The sequence below is a fragment of the Oryctolagus cuniculus genome, chromosome 12, assembly GCF_051225735.1.
Source record: "Oryctolagus cuniculus isolate XC-2025 breed Fujian yellow rabbit chromosome 12, ASM5122573v1, whole genome shotgun sequence".
Classification (NCBI taxonomy): Eukaryota; Metazoa; Chordata; class Mammalia; order Lagomorpha; family Leporidae; genus Oryctolagus; species Oryctolagus cuniculus.
In genome coordinates, this window is record NC_142878.1 from 31,460,962 (window position 1) to 31,482,433 (window position 21,472).

General features: G+C 40.0%; 1 protein-coding gene and 2 pseudogenes across 1 annotated transcript; 1 reads left to right on the forward strand and 2 right to left on the reverse strand.

Annotated features, from left to right (window-relative positions):
* Nucleotides 1–4,117: 4,117 nt before the first annotated feature.
* On the reverse strand, nucleotides 4,118–5,669 carry LOC138843149 (epidermal growth factor receptor substrate 15-like 1 pseudogene; annotated as a pseudogene).
* A 30-nt stretch (nucleotides 5,670–5,699) lies between these two features.
* On the reverse strand, nucleotides 5,700–10,826 carry LOC100353199 (epidermal growth factor receptor substrate 15-like 1 pseudogene; annotated as a pseudogene).
* A 340-nt stretch (nucleotides 10,827–11,166) lies between these two features.
* FSCB (fibrous sheath CABYR binding protein) lies at nucleotides 11,167–13,470 on the forward strand. Its single transcript, XM_002717972.5, has one exon. It carries the CDS (start codon nucleotides 11,167–11,169, stop codon nucleotides 13,468–13,470), a length of 2,304 nt encoding a protein of 767 aa, XP_002718018.1.
* Nucleotides 13,471–21,472: the final 8,002 nt, after the last annotated feature.

Sequence of the window (21,472 nt, forward strand, 5' to 3'; positions counted from 1 at the left end):
TAGAAATAGGTGATATATAAATATATCCATGAGCATGTTAGTATATAGTATGTATTTATAAGATATATTCACTAATTCCTATTGATTTCAACTCCCAAATGCAGAGAATTATCCTCTTTTCTCCATATACACTACAAACAACCTATTACCTATTTGTAATAATATTTTTCCAGCCCTTCCTCCTCTTTTAAAGCTTTGTCTTGGATCCTCTTTTTTCACTGGCATTCTAGCTTGTTTTCATGATTCTGTTCTTATCTCCATAGACAAAATTCTATGGTGACCTCCAAGATCCCTGCCCCTCCTTGGATTCATTCTCTGTGGTAATCTTATCTCCTTGACTTTGAATAGGGCTTGTAAATATCATGGAATGATATTAATCAGGTCATACTATATGACAAAGGTGATGGGATTATCAGTTATGTTTATGATTGCTGTGCATTATAGAAGATCTGGTTGTAACTCACTGAAACTAGATTGTCCTGCTGACTTTGAAAATACAAGCTGCCACTTTAAAAGAGGGCCACATGTGGGCCTTGAAGGCAGCCTCTCAGAGCTGAGAGCCAATCAGCTGACAGACAGCATAAAAATGGGGACTTCAGTCCCATAACCACAAGGACTTGAGTGCTGCTAGTACTCATGGTGCTTGGTCAGAGAGGAGTCTTAAAACCCTCAGTGTCTTATTAGAGCATTTAACACACAATAGCAATTTCTGATAAAGCCTGTTGACCATTAGGGTCTGTTGATGACTAGGCCCTTACCCCTATCTACTTCTTCAGTCTGGTGTACAGATTCTGGGAGGAGTAGCAAGAAATGATCACTCCACAGGGGATGCAACTCTGAAGAGATGCACCACTGGCAGTAATGGAGAGGGACTCATCACAGCTGTGTTTGTCTGCCCCGAATCAATCACTGATCAGCTTCTTGCTTGACATATGGTGACTGTGGCATGTTGCCATGTGAAATGCAGGCCACTCAGAGTATGTGTGTACAGAAACATCTGCTTTTTCTTTTTTGGCAAAGTTGCTTGTTCTTGTCTAGAGTGCATAAGGCCAGTTCCAGGACTTATGTTTGTTTCCCTCAAATACCACTTCCCTTAATTACAAAATTTCTTTTTTAAAATTTTTATTTAAATTATACAAATTTTATGTATTTCATATATAAAGATTTAGGAACATAGTGATACTTCCAACCCACCCTAGCTCCTGCCCATGTTCCCACTCTTCCTTCTCCTTCCTCTACTAATCTCTTTTTACAATGATCAACTTTCAGTTTACTTTATACTCATATGATTAATCCTACACTAAGTAAAGAGTTCAACAAATAGCAAGAAGATAAAAATAATAATAAAAAACCACTGGGCCATAAACAATCATTGATGCTCAAAATGTCGATTTCATCCCTATGCAGGGAAAACTTATGGTATTTGCATTTTTGAGACTGCCTTATTTCAGTAAGTACAATGGTTTCTGGGTGCATGCACTTTGTTGCAAATGACAGAGTTTCATTTTTTATTATTGCTGAGTAGTATTCCATATTTCTTTATTCAGTCATCAGTTGTTGGGCATCTGGGTTGATTCCAAATCTTAGCTATTGTAAATTAAGCTGTAATGAACATGGTGGTGCCGATAATTCCTTCATATTTCATTTGGTTTGGGTAAATTTGGTTTGGGTAAATTTCCAGGAGAGGGATTACTGGGTCATATGGTAGATCTATCTCCAAACTCTTAATGTCCCTAGAACATAGAAATTTCTTCCTGAAGTGCTTCCTTTGGATGGTTTCTCAATTAGGTACTCTCTCCTACAAATTTCTTCTGCTCCTATTACCCTAGGTAAAGTGTACTCCTTTTTCAGTACTTAACAACTTTTCATAATTTTAAAACTTTATATCGCTCCAAGTTTCTTTCAATAGACTTCAAGGGCAGAAAACAATATCTTTTGTTTTCTGTTGTTTCCCTAATACCTAGCAATAATCATTGGAATATACAAGTGCTCCAAATATATTTGTTGAGTGAATAATTGTTTCTAAAATTTATTGGGAGAAGGATAGTTGGTACTTTGACATAAAAACTGTGTGTGTTTAAGATGTAAAATGTAATGTTTTGATGTACATGTGTACTGTATTACCACTGTTGACATACCTTTCATCTCATATAGTTACTATTTGCATGTGTGTGGTGAGAACATTTAAGAACTATTCCTGTAGCAATTTCAGCTGTATGGACGTTATTATTAGCTTTAGTTATCATGTTGTACAAGTAACCAAAACTTAGAAACTATTAAGAATAAAGGTTATATCCATTCAAATTCTACCTGGTAATGTGGGAGACTATCCATTACATAGCACTTGCACTTATTTTTTGATTATTATCTTTAAAATCAATCCTTGGTAAGATTCTATTGGTATTATTTTAATTTTTTGCTTTAGTAGTGAATTTGATCTCTTTTACATATTGATCATTTCTTTTTGTCTATCTAAAAAGTATTTGTTTTTATAAGGGAGACAGAGAGGAAGAGAGAGTCAGAGTCCATCTGCTGTTTTACTTCCCAATTGCCTGCAACAGCCAAGGCTGGGCCAGGCTGAAGCCAGGATCCCAGAGCTCCATCAGGGTCTGACACAGGTGTGGCAAGGACACAGGTGCTTGAGTCAACACCTGCTGCCTCCCAGTGTGTGCATTAGCAGAAAGCTCAATTGGAAGGGGAGGAAAGAATACTAAACTAGGCACTCTGTCATGGAATCTGGGTGACCAAAGAGGCACCCACTGTTTGCAGTGAGCTTCTTTATTTATTTTTGCCTTAAAATATTTTATGTTCAGGCCGGCGCCGCGGCTCAATAGGCTAATCCTCTGCCTTGTGGCGCCGGCACACCGGGTTCTAGTCCCGGCCGGGGCGCCGGATTCTGTCCCTGTTGCCCCTCTTCCAGGCCAGCCCTCTGCTGTGGCCAGGGAGTGCAGTGGAGGATGGCCCAAGTGCTTGGGCCCTGCACCCCATGGGAGACCAGGAGAAGCACCTGGCTCCTGCCATCGGATCAGCGCGGTGCGCTGCCTGCAGCGCACCAGCCGCGGGGGTCGTTGGAGGGTGAACCAACGGCAAAAGGAAGACCTTTCTCTCTGTCTCTCTCTCACTGTCCACTCTGCCTGTCAAAAAAAAATATTTTATGTTCATCATTTACATTTCATTTTACACAAGGAATACATTCCTTGCCCTGGAGGGTGTCTCACTGATGCAAGGAGGGACTGGGGCTGGTGACCCTGGGTATCCAGTGGGACTTGCCATAGCTGCCTGTTGGCTATCCATCTGTAGTATACAGATTCTGGAAGGAATAGCAGGAAATGACCACTCCACAGGGGATGCCACTGTGGAGAGACTGATCATCAGCAGCAATGGAGAGGACTCCCACAACTGTGTTTGTGTACCCCAAGTGAATTCCCCAGAGACTGAAAGCCACTGATCAGCTTAGTTCTTGACATATGGTGATAGTGGCATGTCTCCATGTGACATGTGTGTACAGAGACATCTGTTCTTTCTCCTTTGGTGAAGTTGTCTGCTCCATTCTAGAGTGGGCAGGGCACCTTGCCCAATGCAAAGTCCAGTACCAGCTCCTCCTGCTCTGCTTCTTTGCTTTCCTGCTTGGCTCATGTCAGCTGCTGCTCATTGTGAAAGAAATAAAGTCTGCAAAGTTGGAGGAGAGAGTTTGAAGAGAGGGGAACAAATGAGTTTTTTCTACTAAATAGGTCCACTACCCCCTTTTTATCTGGGGACAGGTCACTACCGTCAGTCTGAGTGGCTGGAATACATCAAGGGTCTGGGGAGCAGTTCACAGAACCAAGCCACTTACAGGTATACTTTTACCTCTGGGTGGCTTAGGCCATAGAAGAGCAAGTTTATTTGCAGGCGGAATAGAAATGCCTTGTTTGCTTTTTAATGGGGTCATCTGAGGATCCTGTTCCTCCCAAGAAGGAGCTGAAAGGGCCTGCAGATGAGGACTTTGAAGGTAATTAAGGGTTATCATGAATGGGTCTGAGGTAAATGGATCTCTCTTCCTTAGCATTGGTGGTGGGGTTGTGGAAGGGATCACTCTCTTTGAAAGGACCCTCTCCCAAAGGATCTGTTGGCACTGTCACTTCACAAAGGGTCCATCTGCTACAGATCGCCTTGGAAGGGCTTCTGTCTGGAAAGGACCTAGATGCAATGCCTGAGTGCTGCTATTAAATAACAAGTCTTCGTTTCTGAAAGGATTGATGATAGCTTGAACACCTTCCCCTCTCTGCCAGCCTAGGTGAGCTAGCTTGGTCAGGCTGGACCATGAATCCCACAAGGGTTCGGTCCTATTGCTCTAGGCTTCTTGAGCCCTCCTGACAGCTCCTGTGCAACTAGGAAAACTTGCTTCCCTCCTGGTTGCTTTTGTCCTGTGTGAACTTCAGAAACCTGCTGCAGGACTCCAGCTGGACTCCGCCAGCTTGAATACCCTGCTGCACCTGGCGTACCTCCTGCTGCAACCAGGTTTAGCACCAGTCCTGCCCAGTTCAGTTCATACTCCTGGAATTTTAAGTCACATTCCTGAGAGTGGATTTCTGTCTTCAGCGATGAGATCAGCTTAGTCTCCTCTTGGCACTTCTGCCTGGTGTTGCTCAGCGTATCTCTGATCTTGGCTTTCTGTGTTCATTTCTTCCAGGATCTCTTGAGAGTCTCCTTTCTGAGCTTCTATCTCTTGCAAACTATTGGTTTCCAAGTCTAGGTAATTTTGTAATTCCTGGACTTCCTTGGTTTTCTGTTGGATTGTCTTTTTTCTTTCTCTCATGTCTTGTTCCAGTGAGCATTTCTCTCTTTGTAACTGGGCTCTTTCTTTCTTTCCTTCTTTCCTTCTGACAGAGTGAACAGTGAGAGAGAGAGACAGAGAAAGGTCTTCCTTTTGCTGTTGGTTCACCTTCCAATGGCCGCTGCGGCTAGCGCACCGCGTTCATCCGAAGCCAGGAGCCAGGTGCTTCCTCCTGGTCTCCCATGCAGGTGCAGGGCCCAAGGACTTGGGCCATCCTCCACTGCACTCCCGGGCCACAGCAGAGAGCTGGCCTGGAAGAGGGGCAACAGGGACAGAATCCGGCGTCCCGACCAGGACTAGAACCCCGGGTGCCAGCGCCGCAGGCAGAGGATTAGCCTACTGAGCCACGGCGCTGGCCGTAACTGGGCCATTTCATGGTGGATATCATCAAGACATTTCATACCCATCAACTCACCTGTTACAGGAGAACTTGAGCTGTTAAGGATGGCAATGCCTCTCTAAGGGTGGGCTCATGTCCCTGAGAGGATTGGGGTGGGAGTGCGGTAGATGCCGTTATTAATCAGGTGGTTGAAATTGAGCTAACACGAATTGGTCTTTGTTGAGGTTCCTTGTTTACCTTCTATCAGTCAGGGCCCTTATATATGCTAGACGGTCCTGGGTGAGGCAAAAAGAAATCCTTCAGCTCCTGGCCACTCCCAGAGCTGCACAGGTCCAGGCTGTCTTCAGGAATGTTTCCTCCAATCGTCTGCCTGCAGCACCATAAAGTTCACATTGACTGTGCCTGTCGGTTGCAGTACTCTGGAGAAAAGCTCCCAGTGCTGTTCAGATTGCCCTGGGATGCCATGGAGTAGAGGCTTTCTTTGGGCAAGGGCCTGGTGGGCAGGGCGAGCATGGCATTAGGAAACACGTGTCCTTCCTTTTATTAGGGCATGAAGGTTCGTGACAGTATGGAAGGCACAGGCTCCTTCTCAGGTACAGGCACAGTGCACTAAGCACATGAACACAGCAAACTCACTTGGTTCTAGGTGCCCATCCTCGTGAATGGTCATTAAGGTCTTATATGCTATGTAGGATAGCAAGAGGTAGCTTTGAAATTGGTGAGGACTAGCTTGACCTTGTCTCTGCAGAGCAAGCCATTGATGAGGAAGACATTTTTTAAAATTCCATCACATTTTGCCTGTTTTTTTTTCAACCCTCACAGCACAGTGGGCCTCTGCTGAATGTAGCATGACCATCATGGGGTTGCTTATATTGTGGAAGCTGTGCCGGCATGTTCACATGCAGATAATCAAAATGTCTTGGTGGCTCTTCTGGGCAGAGGTCACCAGTCTCAGTGTAACATAGAAACCTGTCTGAGTCTGCCAAGAACTAGAAACCAAGGATTATGTGTAGGACCCCAGACTTCTATAGTAAAAGCACAGATTCACTTGCCCCATATGTTCTGGATCTCCCTGCTTGTAATGATTCATACAATGAATTTTTTTCTTTTTCCTTTTATTTATTTGTTTATTTTGACAGGCAGAGTGGACAGTGTGAGAGAGAGACAGAGAGAAAGGTCTTCCTTTGCCGTTGGTTCACCCTCCAATGGCTGCTGCGGCTGGCGCGCTGCGGCCGGCACATTGCGCTGATCCGAAGCCAGGAGCCAGGTACTTCTCCTGGTTTCCCATGCGGGTGTAGGGCCCAAGGACCTGGGCCATCCTCCATTGCACTCCCAGGCCACAGCAGAGAGCTGGCCTGGAAGAGGGGCAACCGGGACAGAATCTGGTGCCCCAACCGGGACTAGAACCCAGGGTGTGGCGCCGCAGGCAGAGGATTAGCCTATGGAGCCGTGGCACCAGCCACAATGAATTTCAATCTAGTGTGAACCAATCGGGAGAGGAAGCTGAGTGGCACTGTTGTCTTCTCACAGATTCAGGCTCAGGGTATTCAGGATCATTAATTTTTCTTTTATAAAATATCTATTGATGCCTTTGTTTTTCTATTTTGTTATTTTATTCATTTGAAAGGTCTTTGGATATTAAGGATACCTCTTGTTCATGTGATATTTTGCACTTTTCTTAGTTTCTTATTGCATTTGTTTGAAATTTTTATTTGTTTGAAAGGCAGACCAACAGGGATATCTCCCATACTCTGGTTCATACCCCAAATGCTTGCAACAGCCAGAGGGCCAAAGCCTGGAGACAGGAACCCACCCAGGTCTTCCACATGAGTAACAGGAACCAACTAGTTGAGCTTTCACTTGCTGCCTAGCAGTGTACATATACGCAGGAAGTTGGAGTAAGGATATGGAGCTGGGGAATCAAACTCAGGCACTCTGATATGAGATACAAGTGTCTTAACTGACATCTTAATGACTAAATTAAATGCCTGACTTTATTTTTAATGTACAGAGATTTAATTTTTATGGCTCCTAACCTCACTCATCAACTGGGATTACCCTTAATAAAATTATCAATGACCTTTTGGTTGTTACATCTAATGGACACTTTTGTAGGTTTCATCTTCCTGATCTGTTCACTTAAGAACAAAGCAGTATGGGTCACAGTTGAGATATGTGGTCCATATTAATTTGAAGCATTTCTGCCATCTTTAAATAATAGCTTCCAAAGTCATTAGAATCATAATGAAATTAAATGCTACTCAGCAAATTCATTTTTGGTAAAATTAAATGCAAATAATCAGGTAAGAGGGCATTTAGTACATTCTTTTCTGGTTTTTTATTTTAAAAATAAGTCAAATGTGGTATGGAGCCAGATGTGAAATTTGAATCAGAAATACAGAAACTAGAGATTAAGAAAGAATCAGAATTTTGCCAGGCAGGAGTTAGAATCATGGTACTATGAAAGGAAGATGTATTAGTTCCCCAAGATTGTCCTAAGAAAGTATCACAGACTGAGTTAAAACAACATAAATTAATTTTCTTCCACTTCTGGAGCCTGGGAACTGCAAATGAAGGTGATGGCAGGACCAGGCTCCCTGTGAAGCTTTTAGAGGAGGATCCTTCATTGCTTCATCCAGCTTTTGGTAGTTCAAGACTTCCCTTCCTGTGTGGGAGCCTAACTCCAGCCTCTGCCACATTTTTTACATGGCCATTATCTCTATGTATCTCTGTCTAATTTTCCTCTTCTTAATATGATTACTCTGCAAATACTTTATTTCCAGATAAAGTCTTGTTGGGTGCTGGATTAGGACTTATCTTTTTTGGGAGACCCAATTCAACCCATCACAGGTCAGAAGCAAGTGAACGGAAGAGATCTGAATCATGTGAGGTTTCCATAATGTCAGATAAAAGTTGAATAATTGAGTAAAAGTAATATAGTTTTGTTAGATCAGCAGAGCAAAAGGAGCATCCATGAGTTTTAAGAAATAGAATGAGAAACAGCTCCATGAAATCCTTCATATTTGTATTTGGAATATTTAGTGATTTAAAAATTGATTGTATTTCCAATTTATTTTGTGAGTAAATGGGAGTTTACTGTGAGAGTTTAGTGTTCGATTATGATAAAATTCTTAGATATCTGTTGGAAGGGAAATGTAAATATCTAGTATTGAAAATTTAAAATTTATCTTAAATTGGCAATTCAGTTTTTTTAAGGGCATATGGAAGAATCATACTCAAGTTGAGGGAGCAAAATTAATCCAATACATGTAATTTTTTAAACTAATTAAAGCAATGTTGGTTTGGAGATTTATTTCTTGTTACAAATTGACCTAAGATAGACTTTGAAGATATTAAATGAAATGTCAGAAACTTGACTACAAAATACACATACAATATTTCACATATATGGCTAAGAGGAACAGCATACCACAGAGGTTGATTACACAATTTTCAAATCAGAGCAGTCTGATTAAAACCTGTGTCAATTTCTTTATAAAGTGAATATTTTTAACTTCCTTACATATTAGAAATATAGGACCCAGTGGTGCAGAACAGACAAAAATGAACCACAACAGGTTAATCTGCAGGAGCAGCATCTTTTCCAATCAAGTTTCCCCCAGTTGCACTCAACAAATATTCCCTGAGCACTGCCAAGAGACAGGAGCTGTTTTATGGTTCTGGATCCATGAATGGGAACAGAACTTATATATTTGGCTAAGATAATCTTCTGACATTATGATCAATTGTCTTAGTCATTTTGGGCCCTATAACCCTAGACTTAGTAACTTAAAGAACAAGCATTTATTTGTCACACTGTGGAGGCTGGGAAAATTAAGATCAAGATTCTGGCAGATCCAGTGTTTGGTGAGGATCCTGTTTCCTATTTTGTAAATATTTACCTTCTAGTTGTTTCCTCAGCTATTGGAGGGCAGAGACAGAAATAAGCTGTCTTGGGACTCTTCTGATAAGGGCATTAACCCCATTCAGGAGGGCTGCATCTTTATCACTTAAGACCCTCCCACCTCCTAATACCACAACACTGGGTGTTAGGTTTAAATTTATGAATTTGGGAGGAGTGGCACAAATATTCAGCCCCAAAATACTAAAGCATGTAAAATAAGGAAAATTATTCAATTCACTTTTGTGTTTTCTAAGGGGCAATGTAACATAAAGAAATTTAAAATATTTCCAGATTAATGAAGTCATAAATATTACTTAGCATATGTTTATTACTTTGTTTCCTGAGACTATATTTTAAAAGTCTATTTTCTCCTCTTTTACTTTCCTCAGACTAAAGCACTTTGGTTTTAACCATTTTTTCTATGCTATGAGCTTGTTTTATCTGTATTCTAAATCCAAATAATTTTATCTATGATCTGATTGACTGATGTTCCTCTTTTTCAAAGCTTCAGTTTAAAGTTCTTATCTACAGTGGGGGATTCTGCTCCATGTGGTTATTTAAGAGTCTACAGTGATTGTGTGGGGAGCAAACCAGACTAGACTGAGTTACTGGAATTAAGACTTATTCTATGCATCTGCTCTCCCACTGTGGGGAGCAAACCGGACTAGACTGAGTTACTGGAATTAAGACTTATTCTATGCATCTGCTCTCCCACTGTGGGGAGCAAACCGGACTAGACTGAGTTACTGGAATTAAGACTTATTCTATGCATCTGCTCTCCCACAATATGGCGCTGGGAGAGAAGTAAACAGCTTCCGCACAGCTGCCTCTCACCAACTTGACAAGCTGCAGGACTTGCTACTGATTGGAGGAGAGCAGCGTACTCGGCGTGTGGGCAGCCGAGTTAGGATTGGCGGAGGAGGACTATAAAGGAGGAGAGAGACGGCATGCACCAGGAACATCTATGGGGAACATCTAAGGGAACCCGTGCAGCCCCCGAGAGAACCGGCCGGCGGTGTGCCGCTCCCCTGCGGAAGTGGGGAATGCGGCCAGGGGGAACTGCCCTTCCACGGAGGTGGAAGGGATAGTAGCCAACCCGGGAAGAACCAGCAGCAAACCCGGGGAGGGCCAAGCAGACGAAAGAACAGCGCAGGGTCCTGTGTCGTTCCTCCATGAAGAGGGGGAGCGACATAATGGTGCCGTGACTCGGATATGAAGCCTCGGCAAGGTTTAGTGTCGTTCCTCCATGAAGAGGGGGAGCGACAGATTGCCTCGAAAGATGCATTCCATTTCACTTGACATAGACTTATTCTTTCATTTGGCAATCTTTAGGTGGAACTTTTTTTTTTTTTGAGAATTGAAAATAAAAAATAAGTTTCTTGAGAAGGAAAACATGTCTTCTTATTTTTGATACAAAGTGGTTGTAGTTACTGGAGAATAAGGACATAGGAAAGGAGCTTGCATGGAGATGAATGTTAGGACTCAAAAGTCTTTGGAAAAATATTAACGTTCTTCTAAGTATATATGCATACGTTGGTAGAACATTACCACACATGTGTTAGTTGTTTTATCCAACAATTGAAAATAGGCTGCTGCATTCTGAGTTCTGCATTATAAGTATCTATGATATTAGGATGAAAAAACAGAATTGAATGTTTAAAAGCATCAACTTAATTAATTGGAAGGTAGCATTGCTATTGTTTACTTGATGATTCTTTGGTGGACAAATACTTTATTTCAAAAAGTAGAGTCTGCTTTTCAGCCATTGCCTACAAATATATACCAAATTTAAAAAGTTTTGGGAATACTACTAACAGAACCTTGTAGGGAGAATTGGCTGTGATGTCATAGACTCCTGAGGGAAAATTCTACAACTAAACCTTCTATTTAGTTAGATACTAAACAAGAAAGATGATTACTGAATAAGATGGGATCCAACAAGAGCGTAGTACAGTTTTCAATAATTTATGGATTACCTTTTTCTGAGGGAGCTCAACATATGAACACTTAATGAAGGAAGGCAAGACTTAACCACTTGATACATTTGTTATTCTTGATGATTAGTTATTTGAAGATCATTATATCTCAAATTCACAATTCTTAGAAATGGAAGAAATTGATGAATCTGATCAGCCTATCTCTGTAGGGAGGCAAGAAATTCGAAAGAGAAGACGACCTAGCCAACCAATGGTAGACAAATCACAGCAGACAGAAGTGATAGAGAAAAAGAAACACCTGGCCATGCCACAGTCATCTGGCCCCAAAGCTACTCTCAGTATTGGTAATATTTCTGGATGCAAAGGCAACTATGGTGCCAAAGAATATGAGTCTATTAGAGTATCTTCCCAACTTCAACAAACTTGGATGAAGAGAAAGCGTGGTCAGGAAATGACTGATAGATCGCTGCAGACAGACACCCTCATAGAGGAGGAAAAAGAAATCAAACTCATTGATGAGATGGTAGTACCTGATGAAAAGCCAACCAGCGAGGGAGAAGCAGCCTCTGAATTGCAAGACAGTGCTCAAGAAGTAGAAATTCCATCAAGCAGACACTCAATTCATCAAAAAATAGACAGATCTCAGCAGACCAGTTGTACTGGAGACTGGACCATATTGAACATTCCACCCAAAGAGAAAGTGGACAAGGAGCAGCAGACATGCTTTAGTGATTCACAAATAATGGTTATTTCCAAGCCAAGCAGTTCTTTTACAAGGTCAAAGGAAGGTGTCCAGAAGTTTATATCCTCAGGAAAGATTTTTGCTGGTGAACATCCTGAATTTCAACCAGCAACAAGTAGCAGTGAAGAAATTAGGCAGAAAAGTGCCAGCAGATCTTCTTTTACTCAGGTACCTGCAGAAGCTACTGTAGTACCTTTAGAAGATGAATTTAGGCAAGAGGGAACTACAGTTGTTGTAGAAGAGGCTTCTTTTGAGGCAATGGGGGTTCCACCAGTGCAAAAAGTCCGCAGTGAATTGCATCTTCCCATTGTAGAGATGGCACATGGTGAAGTGCAGCCTCCACCAGCTGAGGAGGCCATAGCTGAAGCAGAGCCTAGCCCCGCGGAGGAGACCCCTGTCCAAACACTGCCTCCAGCTGAAGAGACCGGTGCAGATGGGCCACCAGCTGAGAGACCTCCTGCTGAGGAACCACCTATATCAGTCGAAGAATCTCCTGTTGATGTCCAGCCTCAACCCCCTGAGGATACCCTTGAAGATATTCCAGCTGAGGTAGAGCCCACTCCTGCTGACGTGCAGTCTCCACCCGCTGAAGAGGGTCCTGAGGAAGGTACCTCTGTGGAAGTAGCCCCTGAAGAAGAGACCCCTGCTCAAGTTCAGTCTCCATCAGCTGAGGATGACCTTGAAGAGGCCCCTCCTACAGCTCAGTCCCCACCTGCTGAGGCGGCTCTTGCCGAAGAGGTTCCTCCTGAGCTTCAGCCCCCATCCGCCGAGGCGGGTCCTGCTGAAGCTGAGCCTCTCCAGGCTGAGGAGGCACCCATGGAAGAGACCCCTGATGAAGCTCGGCTTCCTGCAGCTGAGGAGACGTCCGTAGAAGAAGAGGCTGCTCCTGAAACTTGGTCTGCAGCAGCTGCAGAAGCTCCCACGGGAGAGGCCTTGGCTGAAATTCAGGCTCCGCTATCTGAAGAGGCTACTGCAGAAGACGGCCCTGCTGACGAAATCCCTGCTGAGAGTCAGTCTCCACCGGGGGAGGAGGTGCCTGCTGACGAGGGCCCTGCTGAAGCTCAGGCGCCACTAGATGAGAGGGCTCCCATAGAAGAGGCCTCTGCTGGCACTCAGGCTCCATCGGCTCCTGGAGAACAGATCCCTGACGAAGTTCCGTCTCCACCAGCCGACGAGGCTGCTGAAGATGAAATCTCTGAAGAAGTTCAGATCCTGTCAGCTGAGCACGCCCCAGCAGGAGAGGCCTTGGCGGGAGTTCTGTCGCCACCAGCTGAAGAGGGCCCTGCTGAAGTTCCGTCTCTGACAGGTGAGGCGACCAGAGAAGAGGCGCCGCATGACGCACAGGCTCCAGGAGCAGAGGCAGTCCCCGCGGAAGAGGCCTCTGCCGAAGCTCCGTTTCCACCCACTGATGAGGCCACTCCTGAATTTCAGCCCCCATCTGCTGAGAAGGCTCCTGTCGACGAGATCCCTGCTGAAATTCCACAGCCAGTGGACCAAAACTCTGCAGATGAGGCTCTGGTAGAGAATGTGCAAACTGAATTGCAATCTCCCTTGGTCACAGGCACTGCAGGTGGAAAAGGGTCAGATGATTTGAAAGCTGATAAAAAATCTGAAGATGCTTCAAAAGTGGATCCTGTTCCTGAAGATTTTTCTAATACCAAAGACATGGTGATTCCCACTATTGAAGTAGAGGGCGTCATTCGTGTAGAAATAAAAAATGCTTCCTCCTGAGCCATGGTCTGGTCTCAAAGAAGATGCAATGAGAAAATTGTAAGGTTCTGCAAGTACATCCTTCAGAGAAGTGTAGGCATTTGCAAGTAGCTTTGTGAACAGGGCAAATGAAGGGAACTCAAGTACTTGAAATTAAGTTGGAAAATGAGCAATAAAATCTACAGTAGTTCAGAATTACTTGTATTATTTTCATTCAAATTTATAGCACGGAAAAATACGTATTTTGAAATGAAGTAAGTTTATGATTGAATCATTGCTCAGAATACCTTTCTATAGTAAACCATTGACAAGGACAGAGTCTGCTCTGCATCCATATTTTTTTTTTGTCTGCTTTGCTTCATAAATACAGATTGCTTCTATTGGAGATGCCTCTTTCCTGAAATCTGTTATCTACCTTAAATTTTGAGTTTTAGTCACATAGCTAAACTTAAAATGTTCTACTTATTATAATTCATCTCATTTCCTTTTCTCTTTCCATTCAGTTTCTTCTGAGACAAGCATTACTTTCCTGGTTTCAATCTAAATGTTCTCTCCTGTACTTTTGCATATTTTACATTTCAATGTCTAGACAGGGAAACTTATTTCCTTTACAAAAATCTTCATTCTAGTGAAATAAAGATGGTCATAGATGAAGTATTTTAAAAAGGTATGTAAATATAAAGAACTATGCTCAGATGGCCTGGAAGGTATATCCCTGTATAGTTTTCATTTCATTTCCAATGAAAATGTAATGAGTCCTTTGGAAGCATGGCTTAGGTTTTCTGTATACTGAACTTGTTATGAAGAAAAACTTAAGATAAAATTGGATTACTATAGTATAAAGTATTAAAGACTTTAAAGAGTTTCAAAGGTTAGCAGAATCTTAAGTATTTTCTATGTCTGTTATCGAAGAACCTCTAGATTTCTATGTTTATGACAACTTCTATGAAAATATTTTATCTAGCTACAAATCAGTTACAATGTGCTAAAATGTTGAGATGATTCTCTTACAAAATTTTTTATTTGGTCATTGTATTTCTCTGTTTACTGAACATGCTAATGATTCAACACTTTGCTAGCCATTGTCTTTTAATTATAACATTTTTTGGGTCAAATTCTTAATTACTTTAGTAACCAAGTGAATTTTTTAGAATTTTTTTTAAACTTTTATTTAATGCATATAAATTTCCAAAGTACGACTTATGGATTACAATGGCTTCCCCCCCATACCGTCCCTCCCACCCACAACCCTCCCCTTTCCCACTCCCTCTCCCCTTCCATTCACATCAAGATTCATTTTCAATTATCTTAATATACAGAAGATCAGCTTAGTATACATTAAGTAAGGATTTCAACAGTTTGCTCCCACACAGAAACATAAAGTGAAAAATAATAGATGATTTTTTTTAAATGATGATGAAATCAGAGCAGACCTATTGTCATGTTTAATCCCAGTGAGAGTCAAGTTGGGAATTGATAATTTCTTTTTTTTTTTTTTTTACAGAGGATCAGTTTAGTATGCATTAAGTAAGGATTTCAACAGTTTGCACCCCCATAGAAACACAAAGTGAAATATATTGTTTGAGTACTCGTTATAGCATTAAATCTCAATGCATAGCACATTAAGGACAGAGATCCTACATGAGGAGTAAGTGCACAGTGACTCCTGTTGTTGACTTTACCAATTGACACTCCTGTCTATGGCATCAGTAATCTCCCTATGCTCCAGTCATGAGTTTCCAAGGCTATGGAAGCCCTCCGAGTTCTCTGACTCTTATCTTGTTTAGACAATGTCATAGTCAAAGTGGAGGTTCTCTCCTCCCTTCATAGAAAGGTACCTCCTTCTTTGATGACCTGTTCTTCCCACTGGGATCTCACTCGCAGAGATCTTTTGCCAGAGTGTCTTGGCTTTCCATGCCTGAAATACTCTCATGAGCTTTTCAGCCAGCTCCGAATGCCTTTAGGGCTGATTCTGAGGCCAGAGTGCTATTTAGGACATCTGCCATTCTATGAGTCTGCTGAGTATCTCACTTCCCATGTTGGATCACTCTCCCCTTTATTTACTCCATCGGTTAGCGTTAGCAGGTACTAGACTTGTCTATGTGCTCCCTTTGACTCCCAGTCCCTCCACCATGACCAACTGTGAACTGAAACTGATCACCTGGAACAGTGAGATGGCATTGGTACATGCCACCTCGATGGGATTGAATTGGAATCCCCTGGTATGCTTCCAACTCCACCACTTGGGGCAAGTCAGCCTGAGCATGTCCCAAAAATTGTAGCATCCTCTTTTGTGTCTTTTGTGTATTAAAGATTTAAGTTTGAGAAACTTTATTCTAGACTATGTAGAATGAATGTTGCATTTTGAAATTTGCAAATTCTTTCCATTTTATGTTTTCTGAGATACTTAAATCTAGTTAAACTTGGTTTTCTGAAGAAGTGTTAAAACTTTTATTTGATTCTCCATTCTGTTGTTTTTCTTTTTAAATCCATAAATCATGAAAATTCAGAACTATATTAGAGTGAGAGTATGTATAATAAAAAAGGAATTTATCAACTGGTAACACTAGAGAACTTTTCACGGTTGAAAGGTGGAATTGAGCTATTGCTGAGGTAGAGCTTATGGCATAGTCCAAATGGATAAAAATAGTCTGTATACAGTAAAATATGTTTTGAAGGTTTTGGAATCAAGAGAATTGTAGATGTAAATTATAGCAGAGATAGCTGTGGAAATTTAGGATAGGAAACACTGATTTTGGAGAGACAGATATAAGTATGAAAATATTTTGAATAGCTAGAACAGGAAAATAGGGAGATTTTGATTTTCAAAATCAGGTGCTGGCAAAGATTCAGGATGAATAGGAATATATACACAGAATATTTTCTACCTAATGTAAGAATGACATTAGACTGCTAGGAGTAAGATTTTAAAAATCCATTTAAAAAATAGGTTTACTAAAGTATAATGTAACACAACAATTGCCTTTATTTTAATCCTACAGTTTGATGAGTTTAGCATCCTGTATAATTGTGAAATCATCACCATAATCAAGATAGTGAATATAGTCATTACTCAAAAGTTCCCATCATGACCACTCATAACTTTTTTTCTCTATGCCCACCTCCACACCCAAGACATAGCCCCCAGTCACATGTGTTTTCTGTCACTATATATTATTTTGTATTTAAATTTTTATTGATATATAGAGAACAGATTTCGTGTATTTCATAGATACTCTTCTAAGAAGACAGCCATACTTCCCTCCCTCCATCAATCCACCTTCTTTCCTTTCTTTTTCTCCTTTAATTTTTGTAATAACAATTTCAATTTACTGTGGCCAATGTTGTGGCATAACAGACAAGGTCACTGCCTGTGACACCAATATTCCACATGAGTGCTGGTCAGAGTCCTGGCTGTTCCACTTCCCATCCAGCTCCCTACTAATGCTTGTGGGAAGGAAACAGAAGACGGCCTAAGTGCTTGGGAGACCCGGAAGAATCTCCAGGCTCCTGGATTTTGTCTGATAACAGCCTGGCCATTGCAGCTATTTGGGGAGTGAACCAGCAGATGGAAGACCTTTCTCTCTCTGTCTCTTATACTCTCTTTGTAATTCTGCCTTTCAAATAAATATATCTGAAAAAAATGTTTTTTCAGTTTACTTTCAATCACAGGTTTAGCGTATCACTAACAATAATGTTCAAGTAAAAAGTAGAAACATCACCGTTCCAGAGGAATATAGACAAGGCCTATGAACAGTAATCAAATCGTAAGATATAAGTTTCATTTTTATACTGTTTTTGTATTCTGGACTTTTATGTAAATAGAATATAGTAGTGTATTTGTATTCTGTTATATAAATATTGTATTTTCTATAGTTACTATGGATAAGGCTGTCATAAACGTTCATGTATGTGTCTTTGTATGGACATATGTTTAGATTTCTCTTGAGAAATTACCTAAGAAGAGAATGGCTAGGTTGTGTGTTGGGGATGTTTAACTAAAAAAATTGCCAACCTGTTTTTCAGAATCATGTACAATTTTATATTCTATCTGCTGTTGTCCTATATTCTTGTTAGTACTTGGTGTAGTCAATCATTTTCATTTTAGCTACTCTAGTGGGAATAATATAATGTCTCCTTGTAATTCTAATGTGTATTTCCCTAATGGATAAGGACTTTGGGCATCCTTTAATGTGTTTATTTGCTACCTACTTATCTTCTTTGGTGAAGCATACTCATTTGCTTTTTTTGTGTAATATTTAAGAATATTTACCAAACTGAGCATTGTCAAGATTTCTTTTTATGTTTCCTTCTGGGTATTTCATTGTTTTATATATTACACAGAACATTATTAAACTTAGGCTATTATACTTAGGTCCAGACTGTATTGTTCATTTTTTTAATGTGATGTGAGGAAAGTTATGAAGTTAATTTACTTTTTAGACTTATGGGTAACCCCTTGTCCCAGCACCATTTGTTTAAATGATTATCTTGTTTTCATTGAATTTCCTTGGAGCCTTTATTGAATATTAGTTGACCAAATTGTGTCTTTTTGTACTTCATTTTGTTCCATTGATATCTTTGTTTTTATATCAGTTCAACACTGTTTTGACAACAGATTTATAACAAATATTGAAATCAGATAGTGTTCTCCATATTTTCTTATTTTTAAATGATTTTAAAATGTAAATTAGGTATTTGACACTTCCATGCACATTTTTGAATTAGTTTTTAATCTCCAAAAATTTTCTTCTAAGGGACAGACATTTTGCTTAGTGTTTCAAGATGCTGCTTTGGATGCCCATATCCCATATCAGAGTGCCTGGTTCAATTTTTGGCTACTCCATTTCCAATCCAGCTTCCTGCTATTCATACTCTAGGAAGTAGCAGGTGATGGCTCAAGTACATGTGCCTCTGCTACTCATGTGGGACCCCTGGATTGAATTCCTGACTTTTGCTTTGGTCTAACCAAGCCCTGTATTTTATGGGATGGGTATTTGGAGAATAAACCAGTGGATAGATTATCTTTATCTGTCTTTCTACCTTTCAAACAAAATGAAGAATCAATAAAATTTCTACTGGAATTAATTCAATCTGAAGAACAAGTTATAGAGAAATGATCCTGATAATATCAAATCTTCTGATCCATGAATGCACTTAAGGATATACATCTCCATTCATTTGGAATTTATTTAATTTCTCTCAGCAATAATTTGTATTTTTCCATCTTGATTTTTTTTATTTTGCAATTTTTATTATTGTTAAATTATAAATAAAATTGATCTTTTGAATTGAACTTGCATACTGAGATCATGCTACTTCAACTTACCTCTGGTAGCTCTTTTGTATAATATTAGAATTTTCTATAAAGACAATCATGTCATCTAAACATGTATTAATTTTGCTTCCTATTTGATTATCTTATTTATTAGTTTGTAACAGTATAAGCAGTAGATGCAAACATCCTTTTTTGTTCCTATTGTTCCTAATGTTAGGGAGACAGTATTCAGACTTTGACTATTTACTGTAATGTTACCTGTATATCTTTTTTGTTGATGGTCTTTATTATCCTGTTGATGAAGCTCCCTTGTATTTCCAGTTAGTTGAGAGTTTTCATTAGAACTGAATACTTAATATTTCCCCAGAAACCTTTTATTTAAGGTATACAAACTTCATGCATTTCATAAATACAATTTTAAGTACATAGTGATAGTGATTCTTCCCACCCTACCTAACCCTTCCACCTCCAAACCCTACCCTCTCCTAATCCCATTCTTATTTTTTACTAAGATCTACTTTCAATTAACTTTATACACAGAAGATTAACTCTAAGTAAAGATTTCAACAAATAGTATGGAAAAAAAACTGTTCCTCAACAGTTTTTTGATTTCCCTTTTGATTTTTTGTTCATTCAGGAGCATGTCATTCATCTGCAAGTGTTTGCACATGCTTGTTTTCAAGAGACTCTTGAATTGTTGATCTCCAGCTTCATTCCATTGTGATCGGAGAACATGCATGGTATGATTTTGATTCCTTCAAATTTCTTGAGACTTCCTTTATGGTCTGGCCTGTTGTCTATCCTAGAGAAAGCTCCATGCACTGGTGAGAAAAATGTGTATTATGCAACTGAAGGATGAAAAGTTCTATAGATATCCATTAGGTCCATTTGGGCTTTAGTATCTATTAACTGTTGTTTTGCTGCTGATTTTCTGTCTGATTGATCTGTCCATTGCTGAAAGTGCAGTATTGAAATCCCCCATTATTATCATAAGGGATTCTGTGTCTCCCTTTAGATCCATTAACATTTCCTTTAAATAGCCAGATGCCCTGTAATTAGGTGAATACATTTATTATAGTCACATCTTCCTATTGAATTGATCCCTTAATCATAGCAAGTGCCTTTTTTGTCTCTTTTAACAGTTTTTCTGTTAAAATCTATTTTGTTTGATAATAGGATGGCTACACTGGCTCTTTTTTTTTTTTTTTTTTTTTTTGCTTTCTATTAGCATGGAATATGTTTTTCCCTCTTTTCACTCTCAGTCTGCTTGTATCTTTGTTAGATAGATGTGTTTCTTGTAGGTAGCAAATAGTTTTTTTTTTTTTTTTCGTTCAGCCAGTCTGTATCTTTTTTTATTTATTTATTTAAGAGGTAGAGTTACAGACAGTGGGAGGGAGAGACAGAGAGAAAGGTCTTCCTACCATTGATTCACTCCCCAAATGGCTGCAGTGGCCAGAGCTGTGCCGATCCAAAGCCAGGATCCAGGTGCTTCTTCCCAGTCTCCCATGCAGGTGCAGGGGCCCAAGCACTACTACTTTCCCAGGCCATAGCAGAGAGCTGGATTGGAAGAGGAGCAGCTGGGACTAGAACCAGCACCTATATGGGATGCCGGCACTGCAGGCGGAGGATTAACCTACTGCACCACAGCGCCAACCCCAGTCTGTATCTTTTAAATGGAGAGTTAAGGCCATTTACATTCAAGGTGAATATTGATAGGTAATGACTTGGCCCTGCCATTTTTCCATAAGTATTCCTATTGTGTACTTTGATTTCCTTTGTACTTTTACTAGGAGATTTTCTGCCTTCACCTTTCATAGTGATCACTCTGTTTCAGTGTTTCTTTGTGTAGCACATCCTTAAGCATCTTTTGTAAGTCTGGACAAGTGGTGACAAATTATTTCAATTTCTGTTGGTTATGGAAGGTCTTTATTTCACCTTCACTCATAAAGAGAGCTTTGCAAGAGACAGTATTCCGGGTTGACAGTTTTTTTCTCTTAAGACCTGGAATGTATCTTGCCATTCTCTCCTAGCCTGTAGGGTTTCTGATGAGAAGTCTGATATTAGTCTAATTGGAGGTCCTCTGAAAGTAATCTGGCATTTTTCTTGTGCACATTTAAAGATCTTTTCTTTATGTTTTACTCTGGAGAGTTTGACTACAATATGTGTGGTGAGGATCTTTTCTGGTCATGTCTTTTAGGAGTTCTATGTGCTTCCTGTACTTGGTGTCCCTTTCTTTCTCAAAATTAGGGATATTTTCTGTAATTATTTCACTATAAAAGCCTTGTACTCTATTATCTCTTTCCATGCCTTCAGGAACTCCTAAGATCTGTATTTTCAGTCATTTGGTAGTGTCCCATAAATTTCCAATATTGCAATATTGTTTTTAATTTTCTAGTTTTTTTCTTCTTCTTTTTTTTTTTTGGTCTTACTGTAAAATTTCCAGATTTGTCTTTTATCTTCTAACTTGGATATTCTTTCTTGTGCCTCACCAATTCTGTTGTTAAGCTTTTCTACCTCATTTTTTATTTGTTCTATTGAAATCTTCATTTCCAATATTTCATTTTGATTTCTCTTTAACATCTCAATTTCATGAGAAAAATTTTCTTTTATATCTGATATGGATTTCTTCAATTTCTGGATTTGCTTCTGATTACTTCTAAGTCAGTAATCCTATTAATTTTTTTTAATTCAGTTTCTGAAATTTTTTCAGTCTCTTTATTTTCACATTTTAATATTGAAATGTTG